The sequence below is a fragment of the Oryctolagus cuniculus genome, chromosome 9 (assembly GCF_051225735.1).
Source record: "Oryctolagus cuniculus isolate XC-2025 breed Fujian yellow rabbit chromosome 9, ASM5122573v1, whole genome shotgun sequence".
Classification (NCBI taxonomy): domain Eukaryota; kingdom Metazoa; phylum Chordata; class Mammalia; order Lagomorpha; family Leporidae; genus Oryctolagus; species Oryctolagus cuniculus.
In genome coordinates, this window is record NC_142875.1 from 128,677,553 (window position 1) to 128,689,576 (window position 12,024).

General features: G+C 48.8%; 1 protein-coding gene across 12 annotated transcripts in view; it reads left to right on the forward strand.

The window, feature by feature from the left end:
* The window catches only part of BICD1 (BICD cargo adaptor 1), a 215,956-nt gene that overhangs the window by 102,828 nt on the left and 101,104 nt on the right, over positions 1-12,024 (forward strand). For all 12 annotated transcript variants that reach the window (XR_016213039.1, XR_016213040.1, XR_016213041.1 and 9 more), the window contains exon 2: positions 1,028-1,240. Coding sequence is in view for 8 of the 12 variants with exons in the window: in XM_089303972.1 (XP_089160098.1) it covers positions 1,028-1,240 (213 nt within the window). In the remaining 4 variants the exon portion in view is untranslated. The remainder of the gene's footprint in view (positions 1-1,027; positions 1,241-12,024) is intronic.

A 12,024-nucleotide genomic window follows, 5' to 3' on the forward strand; every position in this document is an offset into this window, starting at 1 on the left:
GAATCATTGCTTATCTGAGGGGTTTGTGACGCATCGCTGTCGTTCTGAGAGTCGAGTCCCAGCTGTACCGAAAGGCAAAAGGCGTACTCGGAAAACTGTCTCTGACCCTCGTTCCTCTGTTTTTCTACTCCTTTCCTGTCCACCTATGGGTAACTGTTTTCCTAAGTAGACACGTGTGTGTTCTTTTTTCTTTCTTTCCTTCAGATTGACTTATTTATTTGAAAGTCAGAGTTACAGAGAGAGAGGGAGAGAGAGAGATGGCTTCCATCCACTGGTTCACTCCCCGTTTGGCCACAATGGCTGGAGCTGGGCCCAGCCAAAGCCAGGAGCCAGGAGTTTCTTCCAGATCTCCCATGTGGGTGGCAGGGCTCCAGCATGTGGGCCATCTTCTGCTGCTTTTCCCAGGCCATTAGCAGAGAGCAGGATATGAACCAGCACCCATGTGGGACGCCAGCATTGCAGGCAGTGGCTTTACCCACTACACCACAGCACCAGCCCCTCACATGCTGTTTTCTACAGGATAACTTTTCACTGTCTTTCTGTGATAATGGGCTTTGTGAATGCTGTCTGACAGTTTTCTTTCTTCATGGCGCTGTTGAGAACTGGTCTGCCAGTCACTGCTCATGTATTCGAAAGCTAATGAAACCACTCTTTCCTTTCTTGGAAAATACTTGCAGGATTTTGTTTCTATAATGAAGATGACAACATGAATTTTGATGGGTTTATTAGCTCTCAACAGTCTATTATTGGATTTGTCTAAACTGATAAAATGAAGCAGGCAGCAGTGTTCTGCAAGCTTTTTTAAAACTCATTCTATATTTTTTGCAGGACATTTAAAAACTGTCTTTGTGAATCAACTTTGAATTTTTTCCAACATCAGTTAGAGCTAATGGACTGTAAATGAATGACATGCTTTTTGTTTTTGCTTTGGAGGTCTTTCGGGGTAGCTTTTCTCATGTACAGAACTAAGCAGCACGTTCTGACTGGATTGTTTCATCGTGCACTGTTTGCTTCCCCAACACTGCAGGCATTTGGGCAGTCCTTCTCCATCCACCGGAAGGTCGCTGAGGATGGCGAGACCCGGGAGGAGACGCTGCTGCAGGAGTCGGCGTCCAAGGAGGCTTACTACCTGGGGAAGATCCTGGAGATGCAGAACGAACTGAAGCAGAGCCGGGCCGTGGTCACCAATGTCCAGGCCGAAAACGAGAGGCTCACAGCTGTCGTGCAGGACCTGAAGGAGGTGAGCAGACCAGCCACTTCCCCACCGGAGGTTTGCGGGGGGAGGAATCAGCAAATTCACCCCGCAGGAGAGAGGAGTAGTAGAACGTTCGCTTTCATCACAGCGGCTGTATGAAGCAAGTGGCTCACTGTACTGATGCTGCATTTTTTTTCTCCCTTAGTAGTGGAATGCTGGCTTGAGTTTTTCTCTCTTTGTTGTTTTGTTTTGTTTTGTTTTTTTAAGAAGCAAAGCTGTGGTGTGTTGAGTGCTTGGGAAGCGGCCTTGCTGTCTCTGCAGAGGTGTTTGGAAAATCGCCACCTTAGCACTTCCTCCCTTCACGTTTACCTGTGTTAGTGCAAAGAGGAGAGAAATGGTTGGAAAGGCTGCAGGCCTGGTGTCGGCACTAACTCCAGGGCAGCAGTGTGGGCTGGGGAATGAGCCCGAGAGGATTAGTCTGAGAGTCTGGCTGTGCACAGCCCCACGTGCTTTTTTCTGGTTGTAGAGAAAGCAACAAACTGCAGGCAGCCCAGGTTGGGTCGTGGCATCTCCACGAGGTCCTGAGCCTTTCCTGGTCTCAGGGTTCTCTCCAGCTTCTCCCAGGCGGCAGTGTTTTCAGAGTGGCTGAGTCCTTTAGGGAAGCTGGGAGAGCCAAAAGCACCTTCGTCACCCAGCGCCTTTAGAAGCAGCCCCTTCTGTTGGAAACTGCCCATTGTATCACTCACCGTGTCTTTAATGTGAAAGCTGTAGGAAAGGCACAAATGTCCTAGAACCCCAGCCATTGAACACCCCCAAAACTAGCTGGAGGAGTTGCTGTGGAATCCCCAAAACTGGATCCACGTTCCGGATGCACAGTAACCCAGTGATTGACACTGGGATGGTGGGAAAAGGCAGGCGTTTATTGAATGCACAGAGCAACGAGCTAGGCAGCCAGTGCTCAGTTCTCAGATTGTCCAAGCGAGTGAAGGCGGTGCCTCTTAGAGTTCAAAGCCGGGAATGAGCAGTGTGTGAGCGGCTCATGTGTGGGCCTCTGCTTGTCCACAGCGTGTGGCCTTCCTTTGATTGGTCAGTGGTAGATGCCAACGTGTCTGGTTTGGAATGGTAAAGATGGGCTGCAGGCTTTCTGGGTCTGAGGGTGGACTGGGGGTTAGTTTCTGTGGTCAGGGCCCGTGAGTTCTGCAAATACTCTGAGACGAAAAGCCGGTGTTGAGTTGACACCTCCAGGGGGCAGTTCGAGTCTCCAAGATTCAGGCTGTCTTGCCCTAATGTCACTGTGATAAAGAATGCCCCAGAACGTGTTAGAATAGTTGCTACAGAGCCAAACTGACTCTACTCACTCAGCATACAGAAAACACTCACTGACATCGGAGTGGTGGAGGAGAGGAGTTTATTGCAGAGTGCAGTGCAAGGAGCAGGCAGCATCACTTTATTTCTGGGTTCCCATGGGGTGAGGGGGTGAAGGTTCCTAGAGACTGAGGTTGGAGCTGAGAGTTGCACTTTGATCTCCTGTGCGACTTCCTGGTTGGTCTGCAGTGTTTGTAGCGAGATCGTGTCCTGTAGGGAATTTTGATGATAGCATAGCGGCCCCCGTCAGTCTGGGGGAAGTTACATTTGGCTCAAGGCTCCAGACGAGACCAAACATCAAGATGTCATTTATTGGAGAAGCAGATGACCTCATGGGTCTGGTGACTAGAGGACCTTGTAGGTCAGCAGAACCATGTCCTCAGCTCAATGAGTTAACTGAAGCATGGGGCCTGATGGTGTCCAGCACCTGCCTTCAGGGCTCTGGACAGCGGCTTGGTTTTGGCTCCCTTCACTTCGGAGTTAATCTTTGCCACTGAAGGCATCAGGATGAGTGGGTCAGCTGTACTCCTACTAACAGGGGCCAGGTCTGCAGCCACGGAGGCCCATTTGTGGGCATTTTAGTAATTGAAAAATGTGGGATGCAGAGACGGTTCAGGGTGCAACGTGAGAGAAGCGATCCACTCATATCCTTTCTTGAAGTTAACGATATACTGCAAAGAGGATTGCACTACTGTGAGATCCAAGTTGTCTGAAAGTCCTGAAATGTAATCAGCAGTTGGCACTTAGACACATCCACATACCGTGAACTGACAGAACCTGGACAGGTTTCTGCTGTACCTGCCTTATTATTCTTCGATGTGCAGCTGCTGGAGACTGAGAAAGGAGTCAGCCTAGCGTAAGCAAGTGTTGGGTGTGAGAACACGAGGCCATTCAGGACACCCTGCCTTGTTTCCCTCCGGTGCAAACCATGAGAAACCAAGCTGCTCTGCGGTTACCCAGCTGATGCATCGTTTCGCTGTTGTTTTTGCTGTCGCTTGCCTGCCTTTGGGGTGACAGACCCTTCTCCTCCCAAGGAGTTGCCGTTCGTCTTTCTACCTGCAGAGGCGATTGACAGAGCATCCCACTGACAGGCGTGGTCTGTGTGCACGTGCTGGTGAGTGCACTTAGGATAAGCTCACCAGGCTAATCCTCCGCCTGTGGCGCCGGCTCCCCAGGTTCTAGTCCCAGTTGGGGCGCCGGATTCTGTCCTGGCTGCTCCTCTTCTTTCCAGCTCTCTGCTGTGGCCAGGGAGTGAAGTGGAGGATGGCCCAAGTGCTTGGGCCCTGCACCCGCATGGGAGACCAGGAGAAGCACCTGGCTCCCGGCTTTGGATCAGCGTGGTGCGCTGGCCACAGCACGCCGGCTGCAGGGGCCATTGGAGGGTGAACCAACGATAAAGGAAGACCTTTCTCTCTCTCTCTCTCTCTCTCTCTCTCACTCTCACTGTCCACTCTGCCTCTCAAAAAAAGAAAAAAAAAAAAGATAAGCAGAAGGAATTCATTAAAATGCGGATGCAGGTTAAGAAAGAACTGTGGTAGCAAAAGCCAAACAGATTTGAAGGAGTCCTTCCTTGAGAGCCATCCTGAAACTTGAGTGAGCGTTGGACTCCATGGAGAACTGATGGAAACACGAATCCTGGGCCCAGATCGCAGATGTGATTCAGTAGATCCAGGGTCCCACCAAGCTACACTTCTGACAGCACCCCCGGCGATGTGGAGTCGCTGAATTGGAGACCACACATGGAGACTGCAGATGCAGGTGTTGTGGCCTCCCTGATGCAGAGGGAGGGTGCGTCAGGACACTCATGACATGGGGACTGTGATAGGCACCTTGGTTTCCAGAATGATTCATGGGGCTGGAATCTGATTTTTCTGTGTTTTCCATAGTTGGTTTGCAGGAAGAGGATCACCTGTTACATACAGATTTATGGTTTTTTATCTGAAACAGCTCAAGTCAATTTAGCCAGTAAATGTGTTCATCAGGTTTGCCAGGCCACTGAAAGAAACATAAGCAAGTTGACAGTTCTCTGGTCTTCAAAGAATGCAAAACGTCCTGGGTGGTCATCCTGACCGGACGACAGAGGATGCCTGTTGTTTGCATGCAGGTTTCAAGTTTTGATGCAGCTAATAGAATTATTAGTGTTAGGAAGTGGAAACCTGCTGCAAAGGGAGAATGGGAATAAATTGTGGTTTGATCATATTAAGTCGAAACCTCAATTTCAATTCAGATTTGCTTTTATTGTAGGCTCGTGTTTTTATTGTTGTTCTCTGTGCCTCGACTAGTACAGATCATGTAATTTAGCTGACGGGAGACATGGTGGACCAAGACAACAGGCAAGGATAGCCTACCCAGAAGTGTAGCAAGTCATCAGCCCGACAGATGCTGTAGAACTAAGAATTTAGTTAATGGAATCATATTTATTTACCAAAAGGAATCACCTCTTCTTTCAGTAATATTGTAGCTCCTGGCAAAGGTGTGTTTATTTGTGTGTTGTGTGCAATATGGTAGCTTTCCACATATACTTATGTGTGTGGGGGAGGGGGGGTATGCAATTGTGATTCCAAGCCCAACTTCTCTTCAGTACATGGAGTTACAGGAGAGTGTTAGGAAATCAGTCTTCTAACCTTAGCTCTCCTAAGAGTTTATTGTTTTCATGGCATTTGAAACATTTACTTTAAAGTTCTGTTGGTATACAATAAACACAAGTGTTAATAATAACGTTCTGCATCTTTTGTAAAAGATATTGTTTGTGAAAGATACTGTTATTCATTATGTAGATCTTTATTCTTAAGCTAAAGGAACATTAGATAAATGTCTGTAATTGTTAAAGTGCTCCTTTTTTATTAAATACAAAGTTGATTTGCTGTCATTTTCACCAGCTGGCCCTATTTCTGCCCTCTGTATTTATTTATTTTTTATTCTTTGATGTACACAGCAAAAGGGGTGGCTTATTGCACACATGTTAGACTCAGCCACGACTGAGAACAGAACTGGCGTAGAAAGTCAGCAGCCCAGGGCGCAGGGCTATGAGGGACTGTCTAGGCATCAGCAAGAGGCATCTCACAAGTAGTTTCAGCGATCCAATAGCAGGGGAAATTTCAGATCGTTTGAGAGACAAGTCGTGGGTAGTAGCGGGCAGTCCAGGTGCTGTCCCCAGTGCCCCGACCTCTGGCCATCATAAGCACACATGCCAGTGGTTTACTTCGACCTCTGTCTCATGTTTCCCTGGCGCTTCAGCCTCACATCTGCTTCTTCCTCCACTTGGCTCTCATGGCCTGAAGGATTCCAGAGCAGAGAGAACTTATTTAAAACAAAAAACAAAAACAAAAACAAAACAAAACAAAATCAGTTTTCCTATTCCGCTTGACAGTTCAAACCCAGGCACAACACCACCCTCAACTCTTTGTCTTCTGCTTTTTAGGCTGAGCAGATCTAGATGCCGTGACACGTGCTCACGTGACGTGGCTTCTCACACTGACATCCTATTCCCTTACAAATGGTGTCTGCTTTTAGCATCATTCACACTATCAGTTGTCTTCACTCCTGTTGGAAATCCTTGGAAATTTGGGCCATTGGACTTGGGGATTTTTTTTTTTTTAAGATTTATTTTATTTACTTGAAAGTCACAGTTACGCAGAGAGGTAGAGACAGAGAGAGAGGGGTCTTCCCTCCACTGGTTCACTCCCCAGATGGCTGCAACGGCCAGAGCTGAGCTGATCCAAAGCCGGAGCCAGGAGCTTCTTCCAGGTCTCCCATGTGGGTGCAGGGGCCCAAGGACTTGGGCCATCTTCCACTGCTTTCCCAGGCCGTAGCAGAGAGCTGCATCGGAAAAGGAGCAGCCAGGACTGCCCCTGGGTTTTGAGCTTCTCAAGCTTGCAGCTTCCGGTTTATTCTCTGGATCTTCTCTTCAGTCCCCCGAGCTCTCTGCTTTGCTTTCTGTAAACCAGATGCTACTCAGGGGCCTGGGAAACATCAGGGACCCCAGCCCCAGTGGTGTGTGATTGTCGTCAGTGTTGAAAGAACTAAATATGTCCAGAAATTGTTTCCTTCCACTCTTTGGCATCTGCAACTTTGCTTTAGACTGTACCTAACATTTTGCTTAGTCATGTTGCGTTCCTGTAGAAACTGTGGATTAAATGCCACGCGTCCAGCCACCAGCACTTTGGTCAAGGTTGTGGGGAGCAACTCGGACTAGACTAAGTTACTGGAATTAAGACTTATTCTATGCATCTGCTCTCCCACAATATGGCGCTGGGAGAGGAGAAACAGCTTCTACACAGCTGCCTCCAGTTCAACCAATAAACTGTAGGACCTGCTCCTGATTGGAGGAGAGCAGCGTACTCGGCGTGTGGGTAGCAGAGTTGGGATTGGTGGAAGAGGACTATAAAGGAGGAGAGAGACAACATGCACCGGGAACATCTAAGGGGAACATCTGAGGAACACCTGTGCAGCCCCCGAGAGAGCCGGCCGGCGGTGTGCCGCTCCCCCGCAGAAGTGGGGAAAGTGGCAGGGGGAACCGCCCTTCCACGGAGGTGGAAGGGACAGTAGCCAACCCGGGAAGAACCAGCAGCAAACCCGGGGAGGGCCGAGCAGACAAAAGAACAGCGCAGGGTCCTGTGTCGTTCCTCCATGAAGAGGGGGAGCGACATAATGGTGCCGTGACTCAGATATGAAGCCTAGGCAGGGCTTAGTGTCGTTCCTCCATGAAGTGGGGGAGCGACAAAGGTGTTCGGTAGGCAGATAGTGTGAGAGCGGCCTAAGGAGAACAAGCACAGTGTGTGGCAGCCTCTAGCCCCCGTGGAAGCTCCCCAGTGTTTTACACAGCAAAGCCCTGCCCACTCCCCAGTGACTTTATAGCTGGTTTCAGCCTTTCCCCCAGAGAGAGCTCCTCTCTGCCCAGTACCGAGGGCTGCCCTGTCTGCTAGCGCTGGTAATACAGCCTGGGGAGGAGTTCACCTGTTCCACACCCAGCAGACCCTTTGTCCGGAGGGAGCGGGGAGGATCAATGGCGCGAAGAACTGGACCCCATATAAGCCTTATATGCCGCAGTCTGAGTAGAGACTGCAGGATCAGCTGTTTCCCGAGATGCCCGCCTGGTCTCTCACGTGCTTTTCAGCTTTCTGCTCTCAGCTCCCAGGTCGTCGCTGAGACGCCCGCCTGGCCTGCCCGGTGTATTCTCGCCGTTAGGCTGTGTAACCCTGCCTGCCGAGTCAGGATGGCTGGGCGCTCTGGCAGACCTGTTTGGAGAGGTGCCCAGCCATTCTGATGGATGCCCTACCCCAGTCAACCTTGCTGCTCTGCTCACCACTGCTCTGTGTCTCACACCTGCATTCTTTCTTGTGTGAAGACTGGGACCTCTGTTCCAACCATGTCTGCTAACAAAGGGAGAGCCCTTATTCTGCTCTCTAGAAGTGTCATTGTTTCTATGTGGTACATTGATAGTTCAGACATAGTGAGAAACTAGAAATCGAGAAACCTGAGTTCAGATCTCACTCAACCACGTTACTAGTTGTGTGGTTAAATTTCTCATTTCTCCTATGAATACTGTTATAAGAACACTCACCCTACTCCTTATGTTTTTTTTTTTAAGATTTATTTATTTATTTGAAAGGCAGAGTGACAGAGAGAGGGGAGAGAAAGAGATCTTCCATCTGCTAGTTCACTACCCAAATGCCTGCAAGCAGCCATTGCTGGGCTAGGCTAGGCCAGGCAAAAGCCAGGAGCCAGGAACTTTATCCAGGTCTCCCATTTGGGTGGCAGGGACTCAAGTACTTGGGCCACCCCCTGCCACCTCCCATGTAAGTTACAAGGAATCTGGATTGGGACGATGGGGAGGTGGGACTCAAACCAAGGTGCTCTGACATGAGATGCCTGCACCCCTACGTGGTGGCCCAACCTGCTGTACCACAATGCCTGCCGTCCCGTGGTTTGATGGGGATAAACAGATATGTTTAATGGAAGTACTTATAAAAAGTAGAGAACTGAGGAAATGTGCCTGCTCTGGTTGTCCTGTGCACACACCAAAAGAAAACCAAGCCTTTATTTAACATCCAGTGGTTGAAGGAGGGTTGCTGTGTGGTTGCTGTTACGTTACTGGTTAACAGCTTTTCCCACCTGGCTAGTCCTTGAAAGGAATCTGTGAATACTCAGTGCAGCATCTATTGTGCTGACCTACGACCTAAGTTATGGGAAAACTGAAACTTGTTGTATATCACAAAGTGTTTCTTATAGTCTCTGATGTTTCTGCCCAGGGAATTGGTCACTGGAAGCCAGTTTACAGACAGCTGAATGAAGTGGACATTGCCGCTGAGTGTTAATTTTATGTCCTGGGAAGTCTTGTCCTGCATGTAGTTGCAAAGGTGCATATTTTCCTGACATGGCCCGGTTTCCCTTCTGCTGCCTGTACTTGTTGGAAATGGACGTTCCCTCCTTCTAGAATGAAACAAAGCACCAAACAGGGAAGAATTGTCATTGTTTTTAAGGTGGTTTGTATAACTCATAATAGTAGCAGAGCTTACCTGTACTGAGAGCTTAACCATGTGCTGAGATAATACTTAGTGCTTTTTCTGTGTTGAGTTACTCCTTGAGTTCTCTCAGTGAACCTGCCAGGCACCTGCTGTTTCTGTCCCCCCTTTACAGTGGGCTGGGAGAGACCAAACCTCTTCCTTGTACTGGAACCCCAACCAGGCAGACTCACACCCACAGAGCCCACCTGCTGGTTTATGAGTTCACAAGAGAGAGCTGTCTTTCTGTTGACATTCCACTGTTGTCTGTAGCCTCGTCTGTATTCCTGTGGAACTCTGGCCTTTCTACTTGGCCGTATAGAGCTCTTTGTTGGGCGAGGCATTGAGCCTGTGATTGTGAAGTAAATTGAAAATAAAAAATAAGGTTTCTTTCAAAACTTGAATATTCCTTTTGATTAGAAATTTGAAAGCAAAGTTTAACAAGATGAAGACAGCTCACTTTTGCATAATTGAGATCTGAATGTGCTTTTGGGAAAAATAAAACACATACGTGTTTTTTCTTTTAGGATTTATTTATTTGAAAGACAGAGTTAGAGAAAGAGGGAAAGGCAGGGAAGAGAGATCTCCCATATGCTATTTCAATCCCCAAATGGCTGCAGCAGCCCGGGCTGGACCAGGCTGAAACCAGGAGCCAAGAGCTTTTTCCAGATCTCCCTCCTGGGAGGCGGGGGCCCAAGCGCTTGGGCCATCTTCTGCTGTTTTCCCCAGGCTATTAGCAGGAAGCTGGATTGGAAGTCGAGCAGCCGGGACATGAACCAGCACCCGTATGAGATGCCAGCATTGCCTATGGCAGGTTACCCAGCTTACCACAGTGCCATCCCCATTAGCTGGTTTTTTTTTTTTAATTTTTAATTTTTTTTATTTTTTGACAGAGTGGACAATGAGAGAGAGAGACAGAGAGAAAGGTCTTCCTTTGCCATTGGTTCACCCCCCAATGGCCTCTCATGTGGTGTGCTATGGCTGGCACACCGCGCCGATCCGAAGCCAGGAGCCTGGTGCTTCTCCTGGTCTCCCATGGGGTGCAGGGCCCAAGCACCTGGGCCATCCTCCACTGCATTCCTGGGCCACAGCAGAGAGCTGGCCTGGAAGAGGGGCAACGGGGACAGAATCCGGCGCCCTGACCAGGACTAGAACCCGGTGTGCCGGCGCTGCTAGGTGGAGGATTAGCCTAGTGAGCTGCGGTGCCGGCCCCATTAGCTGGTTTTTAATCGGGTGTTTTCCTTACATGAGATTTGAGAATTCTTGATATATTCTGGATACGAGTCCCTTTGTCAGATGTGTGATTTGTAAATGTTTTATCGCAGGGTGTGGCTTATCTTTTCATTTAAAAAAAAAAAGATGTATTTATTTATCTGAAAGAGTTACACAGAGAGTGAAGGGGAGAGAGAGAGAGCGAGGAAGAGAGAGAGATATATATATATAGAGAGAGAGAAGTCTTTCATCCACTGGTTCACTCCCCAAATGGCTGCAACGGCTGGAGCTGTGCTGATCTGAAGCCAGGAGCCAGGAGCTTCTTCCTGGTCTCCCATGTAGGTACAGAGGCCCAAGTACTTGGGTCATCCTCCACTGCTTTCCCAGGCCATAGCAGAGAGCTGGATCGGAAGTGAATCAGCCGGAACTCGAACTGGCATCCATAAGGTATGTCAGCACTGCAGGTGGTGGCTTTACCCGCTACACCACAGCACCAGCCCGCTTTTCTTTTTCTTAGAAGTGTCTTTTGAGAAGTAAGAAGTGTTTTCATTCTGATAGAGTAATGTGTAAAAAAGGTTTTACTACGTGGCTCATGCTTTTGGTGTCAGGTTTAAGAATCCTCCCCATCTCCATTTTACAAAGATTTTCTACTATATTTTCATCTAAAAGCTTTATGGTTTTTCATTTAAATCTATGATTAATTTTGAGTTAATTTTTTATAAGCTATGAGGTTTAATTAAATTGAGGTTCTTTTTAAAAGCGTATGAATGTCTAATTATCTCAGCACCACTTGTTAAAAATTGATGTTCTTTCTCCACTAAATTGCCTTTGCACCTTTGTAAAATTCAGTTGGCTGATTGTCGTACAGAGCTGTACTTGCTGCCACACTGTCGTGATGAAATCGGATCGGTACCAGGAAGCTAGATCGTTATGCTTTGTGGACCCCTGGATGTGGTTAGGATTCAGCTTTGAGTGAGATGGAGAGCTGCTGGAAGTGTCAGGCCACAGAGTGACGCGACTGTGTTGGGGCGAGGACGGGAGTGCGAAGTCACTGAGTCGTGCAAATATGAGGACAGGACCGTGGACCGGGGTGACGGGTGGAGGGGAACAGTGGCTGTAGGCTGAATGTGCTCTGAGAGGGAGGCCAACATGGCTTTCTAACGGCTCAGCTGTAGAGAACGAGCCTGGAAGGAAGAAAGAGAATTCTGGTCCAAAGCCTTCAGCTTGGAAAACTTGACAAATGGAATTCTCCTCTGCTGAGCTTGGGAAAGCTTCAGCTAGAACAGGTTTTTTGAGGGCAGATTACAAGTTCCATTTTGAACATGTGAAGTTTTAAATTTCTACTAGAGCTCCAAGTATAGACTTGGTAGAAGAGAACGGCCCGGAGTTCGGCAGAAAGATCCGGGGGCAAAGGTACAAGTTCTGGAGTTACCGGCAGATTTTCAGGCCCTGGTGCTGGTGAGATCAGCCAGGGCAGAAGAGTGGGCAGAAAGGAGAAGGGGGCCGAGCGCCGAGCTGGAGGGAGGGGATAAAAGGGTAAAAGGCCGAGGAACCCAAAAATAATAGGGAGGTAGGAAGCAAGTAAGGAGAGCTTGGTTCCTGGAGGCCAGATAAAGAAAATGGGATGAGGGAAGGGAGCGGTCCACAGTGCAGGTGCTGCTGGCCGGTTAGAGAGGCAAGGGGCTGGGTCCACCCCTGGGGTCCTCACCCGCCTCCACGAGAGAGGTTTCCGTTGCGTGGTGGGAGCAA